Source organism: Tachyglossus aculeatus, chromosome 4, assembly GCF_015852505.1.
Source record: "Tachyglossus aculeatus isolate mTacAcu1 chromosome 4, mTacAcu1.pri, whole genome shotgun sequence".
NCBI classification, from domain to species: domain Eukaryota; kingdom Metazoa; phylum Chordata; class Mammalia; order Monotremata; family Tachyglossidae; genus Tachyglossus; species Tachyglossus aculeatus.
In genome coordinates this window covers 9,847,082-9,872,060 of record NC_052069.1, presented here as the reverse complement: position 1 = coordinate 9,872,060, position 24,979 = coordinate 9,847,082, and the positions used below count along the sequence as shown (strand labels likewise).

The 24,979-nt window shown below is 46.0% G+C and overlaps 1 protein-coding gene across 1 annotated transcript in view; it reads right to left on the bottom strand.

The window, feature by feature from the left end:
* CRMP1 (collapsin response mediator protein 1) overlaps positions 1 to 24,979 on the bottom strand; it is a 111,259-nt gene that overhangs the window by 5,018 nt on the left and 81,262 nt on the right. Inside the window, exons 9-13 of the mRNA XM_038745595.1 lie at positions 17,809 to 17,965; positions 12,698 to 12,839; positions 11,035 to 11,205; positions 3,554 to 3,733; positions 1,004 to 1,169 (exon numbers count right to left, since the gene is read on the bottom strand). Of these exons, the coding sequence (XP_038601523.1) occupies positions 1,004 to 1,169; positions 3,554 to 3,733; positions 11,035 to 11,205; positions 12,698 to 12,839; positions 17,809 to 17,965 (816 nt within the window). The remainder of the gene's footprint in view (positions 1 to 1,003; positions 1,170 to 3,553; positions 3,734 to 11,034; positions 11,206 to 12,697; positions 12,840 to 17,808; positions 17,966 to 24,979) is intronic.

Here is a 24,979-nt window from a genome sequence, read left to right as displayed (position 1 = left end):
ATCAGGTTGGAAACAGTCCCTGTCCCACCTGGGGCTCACAGTCTTAATCCCCATTTGACAGATGAGGTAACTGAGGCCCAGAGAAGTGAATTGACTTGCCCAAGGTTACATAGCAGACAAGTGGTGGAGCCGGGATTAGAACCCATGACCTTTTGATTCCCAGGCCTGGGCTCTATCCACTATGCCACGCTGCTGTATATTTACCCCAGCGCTCAGAACGGTGCTTGGCACCTAATAAGCGCTTAGCAAGTACCATAATAATAATAAAAAAAAATTCTGGATCTTTTGTTCTTTCCTCCTCTCCATGTACCTTCCTAGTTTAAATCATCAATCGTATTTATTGAGCGCTTACTATGTGCAGAGCACTGTACCGAGCATATTTAAAGAGAGGGTGGGAGAAAGATGGGGGAGATGGGACTGAGATGTCCAGAGGGCATTCATTCATTCAGTCGTATTTATTGAGCGCTTACTGTGTGCAGAGCACTGGACTAAGCGCTTGGGAAGTACAAGTCGGCAACATATAGAGGCGGTCCCTACCCAACAGCGGGTTCACAGTCTAGAAGGGGGAGACAGACAACAAAACAAAACATGTGGACAGGTGTCAACTCATCAGAATAAATCGAAATAAAGCTAGCTGCATATCATAACAGAATAAATAGGATAGTAAATATGAGCAAGTAAAATAAATAGAGTAATAAATCTGTACATACATATATACAGGTGCTGTGGGGAGGGGAAGGAGGTAGGGCGCAGGGGAATGGGGAGGAGGGGAGGAAAAAGGGGGCTCAGTGTGGGAAGGCCTCCTGGAGGAGGTGAGCTCTCAGTAGGGCTTTGAAGGGAGGAAGGGAGCTAGTTTGGAGGATGTGCGGAGGGAGGGCATTCCGGGCCAGGGGACCCGGGTTTTAATCCTGGCTCTGCCAAATGTCTGCTGGGTGACCTTGGGCAAGTCACTTCACTTCCCAAGGAAATCTGTCTCCTGGCCAGCGGTTGGGTAGGGTCTTACCCGATAAACTGAAATTAGACTGATGAAGATTTCGGATGGGCGGAGGCTGGTGTTTGGAAGGGGAGGATTTTGCGGAAGGCGCAGGCGTCGCATATTTTGGCGCGGCCGGAATTTCAAACACGGGCCCGTCGTACATCCCTCTGGAAACCCCTTGAAATCCAGCTACCTGAAACCGGAGGAAGTTAGAGGTCAGAGGGTTGCTTTCCCCCATTCCACCCCACCCACCCTCTCTTGCAGCCACAGAAAATAATCGGTAAAAGAGCTCATTGCATTCATTCTTTCAATCATATTTATTGAGCACTTACTGTGCGTACTAAAAGCGCTTCGGAGAGTACAATATCATAATAAACAGACGCATTCACGGCCCACAGTGAGCTTACCATGTAGCATCATCAATCGTATTTATCAATCGTATTTATTGAGCGCTTACTATGTGCAGAGCACTGTACTAAGCGCAGCACGCTCTAGTGTTAACGACACAGCTCTGGAAATCAGAGGGCCTCGGTTTTAATCCTGGCTCTGCCACATGTCTGCTGGGTGACCCTGGGCAAGTCACTTCACTTTATCTCAGTTACCTCACCCATAAAATGGGGATTAAATCCTACTCCCTCCTACTTAGACTGTGAGTCCCAGGTGGGAGACAGGGACTGTATCCTAGCTGATTAACTTGTATCTACCCCAGCGCTTAGAGCAGTGCTTGGCACATAATAAGCGCTTAACAAATATAATAATAATAATGGTATTTGTTAATAATAATGGTAATGGCATTTATTAAGCGCTTACTATGTGCAAAGCACTGTTCTAAGCGCTGGGGAGGTTACAAGGTGATCAGGTTGTCCCACGGGGGGCTCACAGTCTTAATCCCTATTTTACAGATAATAATAATAATGATGATGATGGCATTTGTTAAGCACTTACTATGTGCGAAGCACTGTTCTAAGTGCTGGGGAGGTTACAAGGAGATCAGGTTGTCCCACAGCGGGCTCACAGTCTTAATCCCCATTTTGCAGATGACGGAACTGAGGACAAGAGAAGTTAAGTGACTTGCCCAAAGTCACACAGCTTTGTTTTAGTAGTTAAGCACTTACTATGTGCCAAGTACTGTTTTAAGTGCTGGTGTAGATACAAAGTAATCGGGTTGTCCCCCGTGGGGCTCACAGACTTAATCCCCTCTTACAGATGAGGTCACTGAGGCCCAGAGAAGGGAAGTGACTTGCCCAAAGTCACACAGCTGATATGTGGCAGAGCTGGGATTAGAACCCATGACCTCTGACTCCCAAGCCCAGGCTCTTTCCACTAAGGCACGCTGGTTCTCACCATTTCAAATGGTCCAGAACAATAATAATAATAATAATAACGTTGGTATTTGTTAAGTGTTTACTATGTGCAAAGCACTGTTCTAAGCGCTGGGGTAGATACAAGGTGATCAGGTTGTCCCACAGGGGGCTCACAGTCTTAATCCCCATTTTACAGATGAGGGAACTGAGGCCCAGAGAAGTGAAGCGACTTGCCCAAAGTCACACAGCTGACAAGTGGCGGAGCCGGGATTTGAACCCACGGCCTCTGACTCCAAAGCCCGGGCTCTTTCCACTGAGCCATGCTGCTTCCCCTTGCCAGAGATAACATCATACTGGGCTCCAACTAGTAGTTATTAACATGGTGGGATTTGTGCCGTGTTGAGCAAACTGTGTGCTGAGTACCTAAAGATAAATGCACCAGCCTATCATTTCCAAGTGTTTAGTACAGGGCTCTGCATACAGTAAGCGCTCAATAAGTACGACTGAATGAATTTCAAATTTGAGGTGGGACTCTAGCCTACTTATTAAAGTCACGTCTCTTCCAAGAGACCTTCCCCATTAAACCCTCTTTTCCCCAACTCCCTTTCCCTTCTGCGTCATCTACGCCCTTGGATCTGTCCCCTTTGGGCATTTAGTATTCACCCTACCAGCAGCCCCATAATTTACTAATCCATAATTTATTTCTTTATATTAATGTCTGTCTCCCCCCCTCTAGACTAAGCTAGAGAATCAGCGTGGCTCACTGGAAAGAGCCTGGGCTTGGGAGTCGGAGGTCATGAGTTCTAATCCCGCCTCCTCCGCTTGCCAGCTGTGTGACGTTGGGCAAGTCACTTAACTTATCTGTGCCTCAGTGACCTCATCTGTAAAATGGGGATGAAGACCGTGAGCCCCATGTGGGACAATCTGATTACCTTGTATCCCCCCTCCCGCTTAGAACAGTGCTTGTCTTTTAGACTGTGAGCCCACTGTTGGGTAGGGACTGTCTCTATATGTTGCCAACTTGTACTTCCCAAGCGCTTAGTACAGTGCTCTGCACACAGTAAGCGCTCAAGAAATACGATTGATGATGATGATGATGAATACTTGGCACTTGGAAGAGAATCCATCAATCAGTGGTATTTAGGGAGTGCTCACTATGTGCAGAGCACTGTACTAAGCGCATGGGAGACTAGAGAAAGAGAAGTAGAGTAGCAGTTAAAAAGCCCCATCCCCTCCCCTGCCTTCCCTCCGGGAGCTCCCCATCTCAACTCACCTGATTTCGGATTTTGACCCGCTGATAGAGGTACTCCGGGAAAGGCTTGCGAGGAATGAAGCGGCCCATGCCCTTGTTCACGTGGAGATTTCCGTCCTCGAACACGATCTTCCCCTGGCTGATGACCACCAAGGGGGACCCGTGGCATTCCAGCCCTTCAAAGATGTTGTATTCTGCAGCCTGGGAAACAACCGGGAAGACAGCTCCCACTCCAAACTCCAAACTTGGAGCCAAAGGGGAAGGGCCCTTGGGAAAGTCAGCCACTGGGGGCCGGGAAAGGCCAGAGTCACACCTGTGCCAGCCTCCTCCTCCTGCTCCCTTCCTTCTCCTCCTCCTTCTCTTCCTCTTCCCTTCTCCTCCCTCCTCCTCCTTCTCTTCATCTTCCCTTCTCCTCCTCCACCTCCTCCTCTTGTGTCCCATTTTTTAAGATGCAACCCAGGAAGCTTTTTCTGATTCACTCCGACCTAGAGACCACCCCTCGTCCCCCTCCCTTCCTCCTCCTTCTCTTCATCTTCCCTTCTCCTCCTCCTCTTCCTCCTCTTGTGTCCCATTTTTTAAGATGCAATCCAGGAAGCTTTTTCTGATTCACTCCGAACTAGAGACCACCCCTCGTCCCCCTCCCTTCCTCCTCCTCCTCCTCCCTATTTCAATCAATCGTATTTATTGAGCGCTTACTGTGTGCAGAGCACTGTACTAAGCGCTAGGGAAGTACAAGTTGGCAACATATAGAGACGGTCCCTACCCAACAGCGGGCTCACAGTCTAGAAGGGGAAGACAGAGAACAAAACCAAACATATTAACAAAATAAAATAAATAGAATAGATATGTACAAGTAAAATAAATAAATAAATAAATAAATAAATGGTGTTGATTTCCTCCTCCTCCTCTTCCTCCTCCTCCTCCACCTCCTCTTCCTCCTCCTCCTCCACCTCCTCTTGTGTCCCTCCCATTTTTTAAGATGCAACCCAGGAAGCTTTTTCTGATTCACTCCGACCTAGAGACCACCCCTCATCCCCCTCCCTTCCTCCTCCTCCTCCCTATTTCAATCAATTGTATTTATTGAGCGCTTACTGTGTGCAGAGCACTGTACTAAGCGCTTGGGAAGTACAAGTTGGCAACATATAGAGACGATCCCGACCCAACAGTGGGCTCACAGTCTAGAAGGGGGAGACAGAGAACAAAACAAAACATATTAACAAAATAAATAGAATAGATATGTACAAGTAAAATAAATAAATAAATAAATAAATAGTGTTAATTTCCTCCTCCTCCTCTTCCTCCTCCTCCTCCAACTCCTCTTCCTCCTCTTGTGTCCCTCCCATTTTTTAAGATGCAACCCAGGAAGCTTTTTCTGATTCACTCCGACCTAGAGACCACCCCTCGTCCCCCTCCCTTCCTCCTCCTCCTCCTCCCTATTTCAATCAATTGTATTTATTGAGCGCTTACTGTGTGCAGAGCACTGTACTAAGCGCTTGGGAAGTACAAGTTGGCAACATATAGAGACGGTCCCTACCCAACAGTGGGCTCACAGTCTAGAAGGGGAAGACAGAGAACAAAATCAAACATATTAACAAAATAAAATAAATAGAATAGATATGTACAAGTAAAATAAATACATAAATAGTGTTAATTCCCTCCTCCTCTTCCTCCTCCTCCTCCTCTCGTGTCCCTCCCATTTTTTAAGATGCAACACAGGAAGCTTTCTCTGATTCATTCCAACCTAGAGACCACCCCTCATCCCCCTCCATTTCTCCTCCTCCTCCCTCCCTTCCCCTCCCTATTTCTCCTCCTCCCCCTCCTTCTCCCCTTCATTCATTCATTCGTTCAATCGTATTTATTGAGCGCTTACTGTGTGCAGAACACTGTACTAAGCGCTTGGGAAGTCCAAGTTGGCAACATATAGAGACGGTCCCTACCCAAAAGCGGGCTCACAGTCTAGAAGGGGGAGACAGACAGCAAAACAGAACATGTTAACAAAATAAAATAAATAGTAAATATGTACAAGTAAAATAAATAAATTGAGCTTTCAGCTATAATGCTAAGCAGCGTGGCTCAGTGGAAAGAGCCCGGGCTTTGGAGTCAGAGGTCATGGGTTCAAATCCCGACTCCGCCAATTATCAGCTGTGACACTTTGGGCAAGTCAGTTAACTTCTCTATGCCTCAGTTACCTCATCTGTAAAATGGGGATGAACACTGTGAGCCCCCCGTGGGACAACCTGATCACCTTGTAACCTCCCCAGCGCTTAGAACAGTGCTTTGCACATAGTAAGCACTTAATAAATGCCATCATCATTATTATTATTATTATTATTAATGATGGTATTTGTTCATTCATTCATTCATTCAATCGTATTTATTGAGCGCTTACTGTGTGCAGAGCACTGTACTAAGCGCTTGGGAAGTCCAAGTTGGCAACATACAGAGACGGTCCTGACCCGACAGCGGGCTCACAGTCTAGAAGGGGGAGGCAGACAGCAAAACAGAACATATTAACAAAATAAAATAAATAGAATAGTAAATATGTACAAGTAAAATAAATAAATTGAGCTTTCCCCCTCCCTTCCTCCTCTTCCTCCTTAATAAGAATGATAACAATAATAATGGTATCTGGTTAAGCCCTTACTATGTGCCAAGCACTGTTCTAAGCACTGGAGTAGATACAAGGTAATCAGGTTGCCCCACGCAGGGCTCACAGACTTAATCCCCATTCGACAGATGAGGTCACTGAGGCACAGAGAAGTGGAGTGGCTTGCCCAAGTGGCAGAGCTGGGATTAGAACCCACAACCTCTGACTCCCAAGCCAGAGCTCTTTCCACCAAGCCACGCTGCTGCTTCTCCCCCTTCCTTCCCCTCCCCTCCTTCTCCTCTACTCCCCTCCTTGTGGGCTCAGTGGAAAGAGCCCGGGCTTTGGAGTCAGAGGTCGTGGGTTCGAATCCCGGCTCCGCCGCTTGTCGGCTGTGTGACTTTGGGCAAGTCACTTCACTTCTCTGTGCCTCAGTTCCCTCTTCTGGAAAATGGGGATGAAAACTGCGAGCCCCTCACGGGACAACCTTATCACCTTGTAACCTCCCCAGCGCTTAGAACAGTGCTTTGCACATAGTAAGCGCTTAATAAATGCCATCATTACTATTACTATTACTCTCCTTCCCTCTTCCTCCTCCTCCTCCTCCTCTCCTGCCCCCTCCCATTTTTGAAGACACAATCCAGGAAGCCCTCCCTGACTGACTGGGACCTAGAAATAGCCTGGCATAGTGGATGAAGCATGAGAACAGGAGTCAGAGGTCATGGGTTCAAATCCGGGCTCCGCCACTTGCCTGCTGTGTGACCTTGGGCAAGTCACTTCACTTCTCTGGGCCTCAGGGACCTCATCTGGAAAATGGGGATTGAGACTGTGAGCCCCACGTGGGACAGGGACAGTCTAGTCCCCTTCTAGACTGTGAGCCCATTGTTGGGTAGGGACTGTGTGCCGACTTGTACTTCTCAAGCGCTTAGTACAGTGCTCTGCACACCGTAAGTGCTCAATAAATACGATTGACTGAATGAATGAATAAATACGATTAAGTGAATGAATGAATGACAGGGACTGCATCCAACCCAATTTGCTTGTAATAATAATAATAATGATGGCATTTATTAAGCGCTTACTGGGTGCAAAGCACTGTTCTAAGCGCTAGGGAGGTTACAGGATGATCAGGTTGTCCCACGGGGGACTCACAGTCTTCACCCCCATTTTACAGATGAGGGAACTGAGGCCCAGAGAAGTGAAGTGACTTGCCCAAAGTCACACAGCTGACAAGTGGTGGAGCCGGGATTTGAACCCATGACCTCTGACTCCAAAGCCCGGCTCTCTCCACTGAGCCACGCTGCTTTTCCGCTGCTTGTACTCACCCCGGCACTTAGTGCAGTGTCTGGCACATAGCAAGCGCTTAACAAATACCATTATTATCATTATTATTATTACTAGAGACCCCAGCCTGTGAAATGACCCACGACAGGGACTGCGCCCAACCCAATTTGCTTGTACCTGCCCCGGTGCTTAGAACAGTGCTTCACACATAGTAAGTGCTTAACAAGCACCATTTTTCTCTTATTATTATTAGAGACCCCAGCCTGAGAAGCAGCATGGCTCAGTGGAAAGAGCCCGGGCTTTGGAGTCAGAGGTCATGGGTTCAAATCCCGGCTCCGCCACTTGTCAGCTGTGTGACTTTGGGCAAGTCACTTAACTTCTCTGTGCCTCAGTTACCTCATCTGTAAAATGGGGATTAAGATTGTGAGCCCCACATGGGACAACCTGATCACCTTGTAACCTCCCCAGCGCTTAGAACAGTGCTTTGCACATAGTAAGCGCTTAATAAACGCCGTCATTATTATTATTATTATTGTGACCCAAGCATCGTACCGCTACCTTCATATTCCAACCAATCAATCGTATTTATTGAGCACTTACTGTGTGCGGAGCACTGTACTAAGCGCTTGGGAAGTACAAGTTGGCAACATATAGAGACAGTCCCTACCCAACAGTGGGCTCACAGTCTAGAAGGCCCATCCAGCCCATCCACTTTCTGCTGGACTGATTTTGACAAGGAGATTTACAACTGTTTGTAATCACAACCATTTGCAGTCACTGGAACCGTCAACGGCATAATGGGCATCTACCCCAGCGCTACCAGAACGATTGCAGATGGAGAGCGGGGTGTTCTGGGAGAGATAATAATAATAATGATAATAATAATAATAATAATAATGGCATTTATTAAGCGCTTACTATGTGCAAAGCACTGTTCTAAGCGCTGGGGAGGTTACAAGGAGATCAGGTTGTCCCACGGGGGGCTCACAGTCTTCATCCCCATTTTACAGATGAGGGCACTGAGGCACAGAGAAGTTAAGTGACTTGCCCAAAGTCACACAGCTGACAATTGGCAGAGCAGGGATTCGAACCCATGAGCCCTGACTCCAAAGCCCGGGCTCTTTCCACTGAGCCACGCTGCTTCTCTAATATGTCCGAGAGATCGCTATGGGTCGGAAACGGCTCAACGGCATAAGACAAGACCCCAGCGCTCAGAACGGAGTTGGACATCTAATAAGCGCCTAACAAATCCCACCCCCCAAAACAAACTAGAAACCTACCTGCAGAAGCCAACACTGGTCCCTGGGAAAAGAAACGCCCCACCCTTCCAACTGTTGGCCTCTCGGCGATCAATCAATTGATTGTATTTATTAATAATAATAATAATGATGGCATTTCTTAAGCGCTTACTATGTGCAAAGCACTGTTCTAAGCGCTGGGGAGGTTACAAGGCGATCAGGTTGTCCCACGGGGGGCTCACAGTCTTAGTCCCCATTTTACAGATGACATAACTGAGGCACAGAGAAGTTAAGTGACTTGCCCAAAGTCACACAGCTGACAATTGGTGGAGCCGGGATTCGAACCCATGACCTCTGACTCCAAAGCCCGTGCCCTTTCCACTGAGCCACGCTGCTTCTCTTATTGAGCACTTACGGTGCGCAGAGCACTGCAGGAAGCGGAAAGGCACAAGCAGAAATGAGAAGCAGCAAGGCCTAGTGGACAGAACACCGGGCTGGGAGTCGGAAGGACTTGGGTGGGTTCTCCTCCCAGCTCTGGCCCTTGTCTGCCATGTGACCTTGGCCAAGTCACTTCCCTTCTCTGTGCCTCAGTTCCCTCCTCTGTAAAATGAGGATGAACACTGTGAGCCCCACGTGGGGCAGAGACGGTGTCCATCCTGATTACATTGTATCTACCCCAGCACTTACGAGCCCACTGTTGGGTGGGGACTGTCTCTATATGTTGCCAATTTGTACTTCCCAAGCGCTTAGTACAGTGCTCTGCACAGAGTAAGCGCTCAATAAATATGATTGATGATGATGATGATGATGATGAGAGTGCCTGGCACTTAGTAAGGGCTTAACCAAAACCATAAAAAAGGGCTTGAAAAATTGTGGACTGCTGCTTGGTTTTTTTGGGGGGGTTTGTGAACCAAAGTGTTTCTGTCTCTCCCGTTGTAGACTCTGTGCAGAGCACTGTACTAAGCACATGGGAGAGCCCAATATAACAGAGTTGGTAGACGTGATTCCTGTAAACAGCAGGATAAAGTCACTTAACTTCTTTGTACCTCAGTTTCCTCCTTCTAGACTGTATGCTCATCATGGGCAGGGGACATGGCTTTCAAATCTGTTATATCGTACCCTCCTAGGCACTTAGAACAGTGCTCTGCACAGAGTAAGTGCTCTGTTTATTTATTTTATTTGTACATATTTATTCTATTTATTTTATTTTATTGATATGTTTTGTTCTGTTGCCTGTCTCCCCCTTCTAGATTGTGAGCCCGCTGTTGGGTAGGGACCATCTCTATTTGTTGACAACTTGTACTTCGTACTTTCCTATGCACTTAGAACAGTGCTCTGCACAGAGTAAGCGCTCTATTTATTTATTTTATTTGTACATATTTATTCTATTTATTTTATTGATATGTTTTGTTCTGTTGTCTGTCTCCCTCTTCTAGATTGTGAGCCCGCTGTTGGGTAGGGACCGTCTCTATATGTTGACAACTTGTATTTCGTACTCTCCTATGCGCTTAGAACAGTGCTCTGCACAGAGGAAGCGCTCTATTTTATTTGTACATATTTATTCTATTTATTTTATTTAATTGATATGTTTTGTTCTGTTGCCTGTCTCCCCCTTCTAGATTGTGAGCCCACTGTTGGGTAGGGACCGTCTCTATATGTTGACAACTTGTACTTCGTACTCTTCTATGCACTCAGAACAGTGCTCTGCACAGAGTAAGCACTCTATTTTATTTGTACATATTTATTCTATTTATTTTATTTTATTGATGTGTTTTGTTCTGTTGTCTGTCTCCCCCTTCTAGACTGTGAGCCCGCTGTTGGGTAGGGACCGTCTCTATATGTTGCCACCTTGTACTTCCCAAGCACTTAGTACAGTGCTCTGCACACAGTAAGTGCTCAATAAATACGATTGAATGAATGAATGAATAAATACCACTGATTGATTGATTGACTGTAATCTCATGGCGTGGCTTAGTGAGAAGCAGCATGGCTTAGTGGAAAGAGCCCACGCTTGGGAGTCAGAGGTAATGGGTTCTAATTGCGACTCCGCCGCTTGTCAGCTGTGTGACTTTGGGCAAGTCACTTCACTTCTCTGTGCCTCAGTTACCTCATCTGTAAAATGGGGATGAAGACTGTGAGCCCCACGTGGGACAGCCTGATTCCCTTGTATCTACCCCAGCTCTTAGAACAGTGCTCACCACATAGTAAGCGCTTAACAAATACCAACATTATTATTATTATTAATACGTCTGCTAATTCTGTCATACTGTACCCTCCCAAGCAGTTAGCACAGCGCTCTCTGCACATAATAAATGCTCAATAAATGCCATTGATCGACCGAGCGATTGATGAGGGAGGGACCACTATCCCGAGGCGGTGGTGCGTCCGAGACTCACGGATTTGTGATTTTTGGCAGTGATGGTCTTGACCCTGTCGGGACCCCAGATAACAACGTCGGCATCGGAGCCCACGGCGATGCGCCCCTTCCTCGGGTAAAGGTTGAAGATTTTGGCGGCGTTGGTGCTGGTGACGGCCACGAACTGGTTCTCGTCCATCTTGCCGGTGGCCTGAAACCCATTCGTCTCGTGAAAAACACGTTCCAAAAATGAGAGCGAGGACTATCTGTCAAATCACAGACCGCGAAACATGCCATGCCCAATTGACAAGAAATCCCCCTGATCCAATCCGCTGGACTGATTTTCCTCAGGAATTACTCAAAAGCCATGAAGCTCGGATGGGTGCATCAATTTTCGGAACAACGGTTTGTTTCACTCTAGACTGGAAGCTCTTTGTGGGCAGGGAATGTGTCTTTTTACTGCTCTATTGGACTCTTCCAAGTGCTTAGCACAGTATTCTGCTCATAGTAAGCGCTGATACAATTGAATGAATGAGTCAGCCTTAAGGCATGCAGCCTCACACAATGGGTTCTCAATGCCAGCCACTGGGTAGATCTTTCATTCATTTATTCAGTTGTATATATTGAACGTTTACTGTGTGCAGAGCATCATCATCATCATCAATCGTATTTACTGAGCGCTTACTATGTGCAGAGCACTGTACTAAGCGCTTGGGAAGTACAAATTGGCAACATATAGAGACAGTCCCTACCCAACAGTGGGCTCACAGTCTAAAAGGGGGAGACAGAGAACAAAACCAAACATACTAACAAAATAAAATAAATAGAATAGATATGTACAAGTAAAATAAATAAATAAATAGAGTAATAAATACGTACAAACATATATACATATATACAGGTGCTGTGGGGAAGGGAAGGAGGTAAGATGGGGGGATGGAGAGGGGGATGAGGGGGAGAGGAAGGAAGGGAAGAGCACTGTACTAAGTCCTCTGAAAGTACAATTCAGCAGTAAAGAAAGGCAATCCCTCCTCACACCGGGCTTATGGTCTAGAAGGGGGGAGACAGACATCAAAACAAGTAAGCAGGCATCAATAGCATCAATATAAATAAATAGAAGTATAGATATATACACAGCAAAACAAATAAAGAGGCATCAATATAAAATCAATAGAATTCTAGATATGTACATATATACTCAAGTGCTGTGGGGCAGGGAGAGGAGGGTAGAGCGAAGGGAGGGAGTTGGGGTGATGTGGAGGGGAGCGGGAGCCGAGGGAAAGGGAGGGCTCAGTGTGGGAAGGCCTCCTGGAGGAGGTGAGCTCTCAGTAGGGCTTTGAAGGGAGGAAGAGAGCTAGCTTGGTGGATGTGTGGAGGGAGGGCATTCCGGGCCAGGGGAAGGACGTGGGCAGGGGGTCGACTGCGGGACAGGGGAGAACAAGGCCCGGTGAGGAGGTGAGCGGTGGTAGAGGAGTGGAGGGTGCGGGCTGGGCTAGACTCCCACCCCCAGATTGACCTTGAGGGGGTCTGCATCCTCCTGGAAATCGGTGGTGAGTTTAAAGACCAGAACGGTGCTTAGTACAGTGTTCTGCACACAGCGAGTGCTTCACAAATGCAATTACTCCTATCGTGTTCTTTCCAGCGGACCATACCGCCTCCAGGTAACCTTCCAGGGTTTTGACTTAAAGGGAGTCGTCACTTACCACAGCCTTGTCCCAGACCACAGTCATCCTCTCCTCAATCCCATTGACTCCTTCCGGAATCATGGTGAAATTGTCCTTCCCGACGGCCTTCTGGGCGGTGCTGTATGGACAGTGTCCACTCCCCGTCACCTGCAGGTCTCCGCTGAGAAGAGACAACACCTGCTGTGATTTTCACGCAGCGTGACCCACTCTGCCATCCCCAAGCAAATGTTTATACAGGAAAAAGTGCAAGCAGAGATTCCACACCCCAAATTGGCCTCCCGCTTCTCTGGACTTCTCTTCCAGTCTAGAGATGAGTTTATAATCTAGAGGACTTTTAGAGCATTCATTCATTCATTCAATCGTATTTATTAATAATAATAATAATGGCATATAATCAATAAATACGATTGATTGATTGATTGACTGGAAGCTTGTCACGGGCAGGGAACGTGTCGGCTAATTCTCTCATATTGTGCTCTCCCAAATGCTTAGTATGTTGCTCTGCACGCAGTAAGCGCTCAATAAATACGATTGAAGGAATGTTCTGCACATAGTAAGTGCTCAATAAATACCACTGATTGATTGCTTGATCTACTGTCACAGTATATGTTACATAATAACAATAATAATAATTGTGGTATATGATAAGGGCTTACTATGTGCCAGGCGCTGGAGCGGATACAAGCAAACCAGGTTGGACACAGACCCTGCCTCATGTGGGATTCACAATCTCTTACCCCATTTTACAGATAAGACTGTGAGCCCGTTGTTGGGTAGGGACCATCTCTATATGTTGCCAACTTGTACTTACCAAGCGCTTAGTACAGTGGTCTGCACACAGTAAGCCCTCAATAAATACGATTGATTGAATGAATCAATGAGGCCCAGAAAAGTGAAGTGACTTGCCCAAGGTCAGACAGGAGACAAATGACCATCAACTTTTAATTCCCGTGGACACTAGTCATCCAGTCTGGGGCTGTGACCCCTTAAGCCATTATTTTTCTTCTTTCTCCTTCCTATCTTTTCAGGCCTTTAATAATAATAATAATAATAATAATAATAATAATAATAATAATAATAATAATGGCATTTATAAAGCACTTACTATATGCCAAGCACTGTTCTAAGCACTGGGGAGGTCACAAGGTGATCAGGTTGTCCCACGTGGGACTCACAGTCTTCATCCCCATTTTACAGATGAGGGAACTGAGGCCCAGAGAAGTGAAGTGACTTGCCCAAAGTCACACAGCTGACAAGTGGCGGAGCTGGGATTTGAACCCGTGACCTCTGACTCCAAAGCCCGGGCTCTTTCCACTGAGCCACGCTGCCTTTCACACTGGACCATAATAATGATGGCACGCATTAAGCGCTTACTACGTGTAAAGCACTGTTCTAAGCACTGGAGAGGTTACAAGGTGATCAGGTTGTCCCACAGGGGGCTCACAGTCTTAATCCCCATTTTACAGATGAGGTAACTGAGGCACAGAGAAGTGAAGTGAGTTGCCCAAAGTCACACAGCTGACATTTGGCGGAGCCTGGATTTGAACCCATGACCTCTGACTCCAAAGCTGGTGCTCTTTCCACTGAGCCGTGCTGCTTTTCTAGTACCCCTGTGGGCAGGGAACATGGCCACAAACTCTGGTATATTGCATTCTCCTGAGCACTTAGTACAGTGCTCTGCACACGTTAAGCGCTCAGTAAATACAATTGATTGATTGATTCATTCATGCAATCATATTATATTGTCTCCCCCTTCTAGACTGTGAGCCCACTGTTGGGTAGGGACCGTCTCTCTATGTTGCCAACTTGTACTTCCCAAGCGCTTAGTACAGTGCTCTGCACACAGTAAGCGCTCAATAAATACGATTGATTGATTGATATTAATTGAGCGCTTACCCTGTGCAGAGCACTGTACGAACCGCTTGGGAAAGTACAATACAGCAATAAACCGTGACATTCCCTGCTCACAGTCTGGGCATATTCTCCAGGGTGGACAGGAGAAGGGAGAGGAGGTAAAACTTTAATTTCCCAATTTTACAATTTGTCAGGAACTCTGATCTGGGTTTATAGACAAGAGTGACAACACACTTGGCTGGAATTTCTGAATTTTCTGCCTGGATACAGCGTAGTGTGGTAGAGAAGCAGCTTGGCCTAGTGGTTAGAACACAGCCCTGGGAGTCAGAAGGACTTGGGTTCTAATCCCAGCTCTGCCACTTGTCTGCCGTGTCACCTTGGGCAAGTCACTTCAATCAATCAATCAATCAATTGTATTTATTGAGCACTTACTGTGTGCAGAGCACTGTACTAAGCGCTTGGGAAGTACAAGTTGGCAACATATAGAGATGGTCCCTACCCAACAGTGGGCTCACAGTCTTCACTTCTAGAAGTGAAGTCTTACTTCACTTCTGTAAGGCCTCAGATCCCTCATCTGTAAAATGGGGATTAAGACTGTGAGCCTCACCTGGGACAACCTGATCACCTTGTATCCCCCCCAGTGCTTCACACATAGTAAGCACTTAACAAGTGCCATCATTACCATTATTATTACTAAGTGCTCAGGATACAACAATGGAACAATAGAATGGACACAATCACTCCCCACAATGAGCTTCCAGTCTAGAGATGAGTTTATAATCTAGAGGACTTTTGGAGCATTCATTCATTCAATCGTATTTATTAATAATAAGAATAATGGCATTTATTAAGTGCTTACTATGTGCAAAGCACTGTTCTAAGCGCTGGGGAGGTTATAAGATGATCAGGTTGTCCCATGGGGGCTCACCATTTTAATCCCCATTTTACAGATGAGGGAACTGAGGCACAGAGAAGTTAAGTGACTTGCCCAGAGTCACACAGCTGACAATTGGCGGAGCCGGGATTTGAACCCACGACCTCTGACTCCAAAGCCAGCGCTCTTTCCACTGAGCCACACTGCTTCTCTAGCGCTTACTGTGTGCAGAGCACTGTACTAAGCGTTTGGGAAGAACAAGTTGCAGTGTGGCGTAGTGGCTAGAGCCTGGACCTGGGAATCAGAGGGGCCTGGGTTCTAATTCCAGCTCCACCCCTTGTCAGCTGTGTGACTTTGGGTGAGTCACTTCACTTCTCTGGGACTCAGTTCCCTCATCTGTAAAGTGGGGAGTGAGACTGTGAGCCCCATGTGGGACAGGGACTGTGTCCAAACCAATTTGCTTGTGTCCATCCCAGTGCATAGTACAATGCCTGGTACACAGTAAGCACTTACCAAACACTACATTTATTATTATTCTCTGTGCCTCAGTTCCCTCCTCTGTAAAATGGGAATTAAGACTGCGAGCCCCACCGGGACAGCAACCCGATTTGCTTGTATTCACACCAACGCTTAGTACAATACCTGGCCCACAGTAAGTACTTAACAAACACCACAATTATCATTATTATTCTCTGTGCCTCGGTTCCCTCCTCTGTAAAATGGGAATTAAGACTGCGAGCCCCACGCGGGACTGCAACCCGATTTGCTTGTATCCACCCGAGCGCTTAGTACAATACCTGGCCCACAGTAAGTACTTAACATCACAATTATCATTATTATTCTCTGTACCTCAGTTCCCTCCTCTGTAAAATGGGGATTAAGATTGAGAGCCCCACGTGGGACAGCAACCCGATTTGCTTGTATCCACCCCAGCGCTTAATACAATACCTGAACCACAGTAAGTACTTAAACACCACAATTATCATTATTATTCTCTGTACCTCAGTTCCCTCCTCTGTAAAATGGAGATTAAGATTGCGAGCCCCATGCAGGACAGCGACCCGATATGCTTGTATCCACCCGAACGCTTAGTATGGTACCTGGCCCACAGCAAGTACTTAACAAACACCACAATTATCATTATTATTCTCTGTACCTCAGTTCCCTCCTCCGTAAAATGGGAATAAAGACTGCGAGCCCCACGCGGGACTGCAACCCGATTTGCTTGTATCCACCCCAGTATTTAGTACAATACCTGGCCCACAGTAAGTACTTAACAAACACCACAATTATCATTATTATTCTCTGTACCTCAGTTCCCTCCTCTGTAAAATGGGAATTAAGACTGCGAGCCCCACGCGGGACTGCAACCTGATTTGCTCGTATCCACCCAGCGCTTAATACAATACCTGACCCACAGTAAGTACTTAACAAACACCACAATTATCATTATTATTCTCTGTACCTCAGTTCCCCCCTCTGTAAAATGGGGATTAAGATTGAGAGCCCCATGCAGGACAGCAACCCAATTTGCTTGTTATCCACCCCAACGCTTAGTACAATACCTGGCCCACAGTAAGTATTTAACAAACATCACAATTATCATTATTATTCTCTGTACCTCAGTTCCCTCCTCTGTAAAATGGGAATTAAGACTGCGAGCCCCACGCGGGACTGCAACCCGATTTGCTTGTATCCACTCCAATGCTTAATATGATACCTGGCCCACAGTAAGTACTTAACACACACCACAATTATCATTATTATTCTCTGTACCTCAGTTCCCCCCTCTGTAAAATGGGGATTAAGATTGCGAGCACCACGCAGGACAGCAACCCAATTTGCTTGTTATCCACCCCAACACTTAGTACAATACCTGGCCCACAGTAAGTACTTAACAAACACCACAATTATCATTCTTATTCTCTGTACCTCAGTTCCCTCCTCTATAAAATGGGGATTAAGATTGAGAGCCCCACGCGGGACAACAACCCAATTTGCTTGTATCCTCCCAGCGCTTAATACAATACCTGGCCCACAGTAAGTACTTGACAAACACCACAATTATCATTATTATTCTCTGTACCTCAGTTCCCTCCTCTGTAAAATGGGGATTAAGATTGAGAGCCCCACGCGGGACAGCAACCCAATTTGCTTGTATCCTCCCAGCACTTACTACAATACCTGGCCCACAGTAAGTACTTAACAAACACCACAATTGTCATTATTATTCTCTGTACCTCAGTTCCCTCTTCTGTAAAATGGGGATTAAGATTGAGATCCCCACGCAGGACAGCGACCCAATTTGCTTGTATCCACCCCAACGCTTACTACAGGGCCCGGCACAGAGTAAGCATTGCACGAGTTTTTGTTTGTTGTAGGACTCGCGGAAGACTCTTACCAGGCTAAGAGAGAGTTGAGGTGGTCCGGTGTGGTAGGGTCTGGGCTCAGAGGGGGAGAGGTGACGAATGCAGCTGCTTTAGCCCAGTTTTTGCTCCAGTAATGCGTCCCATCTGTTCCCAGGCTGGCGGTGATGGGTTCCCCCAAAACCACGGGGCCTGGGAGGGAGAGAGGAGAACCCACTTAGTTAGGCCCCCTCCTCTCGCCGCCTCTGGCAGGGCTTCAATCAATCAATCAATCAATCAATCGATCGTATTTATTGAGCACTTACTGTGTGCAGAGCACTAAGTGCTTGGGAAGTACAAGTTGGCAACATATAGAGACAGTCCCTACCCAACAGTGGGCTCACAGTCTAAAGTGGGGAGACAGAGAACAAAACCAAACATATTAACAAAATAAAATAGAATAGATATGTACAAGTAAAATAAATAAATAGAGTAATAAATATGCACACACATATATACGTATATACAGATGCTGTGGGGAAGGGAAGGAGGTAAGACGTGGGGATGGAAGGGGGATGAGGAGGAGATGAAGGAGGGAAGGCCTCCTGGAGCAGGTGACTTAGGGCTTGACTTAGGGGCTGCCACATTCATTCATTCAGTCGTATTTATTGAGCGGTTACTGTGTGCAGATCACTGTACTAAGCGCTTGGGAAGTACAAGTCGGCAACATATAGAGATGGTCCCTACCCAACAGCGGGCTCACAGTCTAGAAGGGGGAGACGGACAGCAAAAGAAAACATGGAGACAGGTGTCAAAACCGTCAGAATAAACAGAATTAAAGCTAGGTGCACATCATTAACAAAATAGCTAGAATAGTGAATATATACAAGTAAAATAAATAAATAAATCTGTACAAATATATACAAGTGCTGTGGGGAGGGGAAGGAGGTAGGGTGGGGGGATGGGGAGGAGGAGAGGAAAAAGGAGGCTCAGTCTGGTAAGGCCTCCTGGAGGAGGTGAGCTCTCAGTAGGGTTTTGAAGGGAGGCAACCCAAAGGATAATAATGATGATAATCATGGTATTTGTTAAGCTCTTTCTGTGCCAGGCACTGTACTGAGCGCTGGGGTGGATCCAGGAAAATAGGTTCGGAAGCAGTACCTGTCCCACATGGGGATCGCAGTCTCCATCCCCCCACGTTACCTCCTTCCCCTCCCCACAGCACCTGTATATATGTATATATGTTTGTATACATATATACAAACTCGTATACATATATACGAGCTCACCTCCTCCAGGAGGCCTTTTCAGATTGAGCCCCTTCCTTCCTCTCCTCCTCGACCCCCTCTCCATCCCCCCCATCTTACCTCCTTCCCTTCCCCACAGCACCTGTATATATGTATATATGTTTGTACATATTTATTACTCTATTTATTTATTTTATTTGTACATATTTATTCTCTTTATTTTATTTTGTTAATATGTTTTGTTTTGTTGTCTGTCTCCCCCTTCTAGACTGTGAGCCCACTGTTGGGTAGGGACCATCTCTATATGTTGCCAACTTGTACTTCCCAAGTGCTTAGTCCAGTGCTCTGCACACAGTAAGCGCTCAATAAATACGATTGAATGAATGAATGAATGAGGGAACTGAGGCACAGAGAAGTGATGTGACTCACCCAAGGTCACAAGGCAGCCAAGTGGCAGAGCCGGGATTAGAACCTATGACCTTCTGACTCTTAGGCCTGGGCTCTACCCACTAGTCCGTGCTGCTTCGGAGCAAACAGTGTTAATGTTGATCAGATTCTGAAAATTAATTCAATCGTATTTATTGGGCGCTGTGTTTAAAGCACTGTACTAAGCACTTAATGTAAACAAGCGCATGTTCCCCAGCAAGCTTGCTCAGGAGGAGCATGAATTACAGGAATTTTGAGCTCGTTGTGGGCAGGGAATGTATTTGTTTGTTGTTGTATTGTCCTTTCCCAAGCACTTAATACAGTGCTTTGCACACAGTAAGCACACAGTAAATATGATTGAATGAATGAATGGATAGAGCTTGGGTCTATAGAATGGATTCATTCATTCATTCATTCAATCGTATTTATTGAGCGCTTACCGTGTGCAGAGCACTGTACTGAGTGCTTGGGAAGCACAAGTTGGCAACATATAGAGACAGTCCCTACCCAACAGTGGGCTCACAGTCTAGAAGGGGGAGACAGAGAACAAAACAAAACATGTTAACAAAATAAAATGAATAGAATGAATATGTGCAAATAAAATAGAGTAATAAATACGTACAAACATATATACATATCTACAGGTGCTGTGGGGAGGGAAATAATGATGATAATAATAATAACGATGGCATTTATTATATGTTGCCAACTTGTACTTCCCAAGCGCTTAGTACAGTGCTCTGCACACAGTAAGCACTCAATAAATACGATCGATTGATTGATTTATTTATTAAGCGCTTACTATGTGCAAAGCACTGTACTAAGCACTGGGGAGGTTACAAGGTGATCAGGTTGTCCCACGGGGGGCTCACAGTCTTAATCCCCATTTTACAGATGAGGTAACTGAGGCCCAGAGAAGTGAAGTGACTTGCCTAAAGTCACACAGCTGACAATTGGTGGAGCCAGGATTTGAACCCACGACCTCTGACTCCAAAGCCCGGGCTCTTTCCACTGTGCCACGCTGCTTCTCTTAAGGCGGGGGAGAGGAAGGAGGGGGCTCAGTGTGGGAAGGCCTCCTAATGAATACAGTTAGCCCAGCTGTAGCCAGTGAGAAGCAGCATGGCCTAGTGGCTACAGCCCCAGCCTCGGAGTCAGAAGGACCTGGGTTCTAATCCTGACTCTACCACATGTCTGCTGTGCTGCCCAAGTCACTTAATTTCTGTGGGCCTCAGTTCCCTCATCTGTAAAATGGAGAATAAGACTGTGAGTCCCATGTGCGACAGGGACTGTATCCTACCTGATTACCTTGTATCTACCTCAGCCCTTAATACAGTGCCTGGTACTTTTAGACTGTGAGCCCACTGTTGGGTAGGGACTGTCTCTATATGTTGCCAATTTGTACTTCCCAAGCGCTTAGTACAGTGCTCTGCACATAGTAAGCGCTCAATAAATACGATTGATGATGATGATGGTACATAGTAAGCGCTTAACAAACACTGAAATTATTATTAGTGTATACAGCACGGGTCTCAGGGTCAGAAGTTTCATTCATTCATTCAATTGTATTTATTGAGCGCTTACTGTGTGCAGAGCACTGTACTAAGCTCTTGGGAAGTACAAGTCGGCAACATAGAGAGACGGTCCCTACCCAACAGCGGGCTCACAGTCTAGAAGATGTGAGTTCTAATCCCAGCTCTGTCCCATGTCTGCTGTATGTCCTTGGGCAAGTCACTTCATTTCTCTGGGCCTCAGTTACCTCATCTGGAAAATAGGTTTTTCATTCATTCATTCATTCATTCATTCATTCAATTGTATTTATTGAGTGCTTACTGTGCACAGAGCACTGTACTAAGCACTTGGGAAGTACAAGTTGGCCACATATAGAGACGGTCCCTACCCAACAGTGGGCTCAAAGTCTAGAACGGGGAGACAGAGAACAAAACAAAACATATTAACAAAATAAAAAAATAGAATAAATATGTACAGATAAAATAAATAAATAAATAAATAAGTAAGTAAGTAAGTAAATAAATAAATAAATAAAAGGTTTTAAGACTGTAAGCCCCATATGGGACAGGGACCGTGTCCAACCTGATTAGCTCGTATCTATCCCCAGCACTTAGAAGAGTGCTTGACCCACAGTAAGCCCTTAACAAATAATAATAACAATAACAATAATCATAATCATAATAACAATAGTATTTGTTAAGCACTTACTATGCACCACACACTGTTTAAAGCTCTGGATACCATCATTATTGTTATTATTATTATTTAAGGGCCAGATAATTGAGAGGCAGCCTTGGCTTAGTGGAAACAGGATGGAATTTGGTTATTATGAGCTGCTGATTCTTATGGCAAGGGAGCCACTGGCCTGTTGTGTGACCATGGGGAAAAGCACATAACCCCCTCTATTCCTTACTTGCCACCCCTGTAAAATAAAGTTAAGACTGTAAGTTCATTGTGGGGAGGGAATAGATCTGTTTGAGTCTTCCTAACGTTTAGTTCAGTGCTCAGTACATAATAACTCAATAAATACAATTGACTGACATCCACTCTCCCTCCTGTTTAGATACCTCAAGGAATATGTACAATCTTTGATCCAATGATCTTGTGACAGCTCCAGTGCTTTGCCTGGAGTCAGCCCTTAATAATGATAATGATAATAATAATAATGATGATGGTATTTGTTAAGGGATTGTGTTATATGTTGCCGACTTGTACTTCCCAAGCGCTTAGTACAGTGCTCTGCACACAGTAAGTTCTCAATAAATATGATTGAATGAATTGAATGAATGAATGAATGAATGAAAGGGCTCACTATGGGCCAGGCACTATGCTAAGCACTGGGGTGGACACAAGAAAATGGGGTTGGACACAGCCCAGTCCCACGTGGGGCTCACAGTGTCAATCCCCATTTTCCAGATGAGGGAACTGGGGCCCAGAGAAGTGAAGTGACTTGCTCAAGGCCACACAGCAGACAAGTGGCAGATTCAGGATTAGAACCCTTGACCCAGGCTTGGGCAAGTCTCTTAACTTCTCTGTGCCTCAGTGACCTCATCTGTAATAATAATAATAATAATGTTGGTATTTGTTAAGTGCTTACTATGTGCCAAGCACTGTTCTAAGCGCTGGGATAGATACAAGGTAATCAGGTTGTCCCATGTGGGGCTCACAGTCTTCATCCCCATTTTCCAGATGAGGGAACTGGAGGGCAGAGAGAAGTTAAGTGATGTGCCCAAAGTCACACAGCAGACAAGCAGTGGAGTCGGGATTAGAACCCATGACCTCTGACTCCCAAGCCCGGGCTCTTTCCACTATGGGGATTAAGACTGTAAGCCCCACGTGGGACAACCTGATTACCTTGTATCTACCCCAGTGCTTCAAACAGTGCTTTGCACATAGTAAGCGCTTAACAAACACCATTATTATTATTATTATTATTTATTACAGTATAACAGAGTTGGAAGACATGTTCCCTGCACACAATGAGTTTACAGACAAGAGCGGGGGACAGATTCATCCCCTCTCCCAGCCCTGAGGCACTTATGTCCACATCTCACATTTATTTATTTCTATTGATGTCTGTCTCCCTGGCTAGACTGTTAGCTCATTGTGGGCAGGGGATATGTCTGTTATATTGCCCTCTCCCAAGTGCTCAGTACAGTGCTCTCGCACTCCTTCCCCCTGTAAATAATAATAATAATAATGATGGCATTTGTTAAGCGCTTACTATGTGCAAAGCCCTGTTCTGGATACAAGGTGATCAAGTTGTCCCACGGGGGGCTCACAGTCTTAATCCCCATTTTACAGATGAGGGAACTGAGGCATAGAGAAGTTATAGTGACTTGCCCAGAGTCACATATCTTTAAATCTTTATTACTCCCCCTACTTTATTACCTCCGCTCTCTCGACCCCATCCATCTTTCTGAGCGCCTCACACCCCACCTCGCCTCCCTCTCCTCTCTACCCAATCTTGATGATCAGATTACTGCTCTCAACTCCACCCTCAATCCTCAACTCAACTCGCTCGCTCCCCTTTCCCTTCGCCGCTCTCGTACCACTAACCCACAGCCTTGGATCACTGCCACTGTCCACCTCCTTCGCTCTTATGCTCGAGCTGCTGAACGCTGCTGGTGAAAGTCTAAACACCAAGTCAACCTTGTTCACTTCAAATTTATCCTTTCCTTCCTAAACTCTGCCCTCTCCTCTGCCAGACAAAACTATTTCTCCTCCCTTATTGACACCCATGCCCATCATCCCTGTCAGCTCTTCCATTCATTTAACTCCCTTCTCAGGCCCCTTGCTCCTCCCCTTCCTCCATCCCCCACCCCTAACGATCTGGCCTCCTACTTCATTAGTAAAATTAACTCCATCAAGTCTGAGCTCCCCAAAGTCACTCCTCCCCCTTCTCCAATGCCCCTCCTCTCAACCCTCTCCACTACTCTCCCATCCTTCCCAGCTGTATCTTCAGAGGAGATCTCCTCCCTCCTCTCAAGTGCTACTCCATCCACCTGTGCTTCAGACCCCATTCCCTCTCATCTTCTCAAATCTCTCACCCCTTCCCTCCTCATTCATTCATTCAATCATATTTATTGAGCACTTACTATGTGCATAGCACTGTACTATGCCCTTGGTAAGTACAAGTTGGCAACATATAGAGACGGTCCCTACCCAACAACGGGCTCACAGTCCATCTTCAACCGCTCACTCTCCACTGGTTCCTTCCCCTCTGCCTTCAAACATGCCTACATCTCCCCCAATCTAAAAAAATCCTCTCTTGAGCCCACTGCCCCTTCTAGTTATCGCTCTGTCTCCCTCCTAACCTTCCTTTCCAAACACCTAGGAGTCATCTACACCCACTGCCTCAAATTCCTCAACTTCAACTCTCTCCTAGTCCACCTTTAATCTGGCTTCTGTCCCCTACACTCTATCAGAACTGCCCTCTCGAAAGTCACCAATGACCTCTTTCTTGCCAAATCCACTGGCTCCTACTCTATCCTAATCCTCCTCAAACTCTCCCCACCTTTTCATTCATTCATTCATTCATTCATTCATTCATTCATTCATTCATTCAATGTGTGCAGAGCACTGTACTAAGCGCTTGGGAAGTACAAGTTGGCAACATATAGAGACAGTCCCTACCCAACAGTGGGCTCACAGTCTAGCCTCTGCTCCCCTCCCCATCTTCCCCACTCCCTTCCCCTCCCCACAGCACTTGTGAATATTTGTACATATGCATTACTCTATTTATTTTATTAATTATGTGTGTATAGCTATAATTCTATTTATTCTGTTGGTACTGACACCTGTCTACTTGTTTTGTTTTGTTTTCTGTCTGCCCCCTTCTAGACTGTGAGCCCGTTGTTGGGAAGGGACCGTTTCTATATGTTGCCAACTTGTACTTCCCAAGCGCTTAGTACAGTGTTCTGCACACAGTAAGCGCTCAATAAATACGAATGAATGAATGAATGAATGAATTCTCTGCACAGAGCACAGCACCACTGGCCCACACTGCCCTCAAAGAAAGGGAGCAAGGTGATTTTGCTCATTGTAG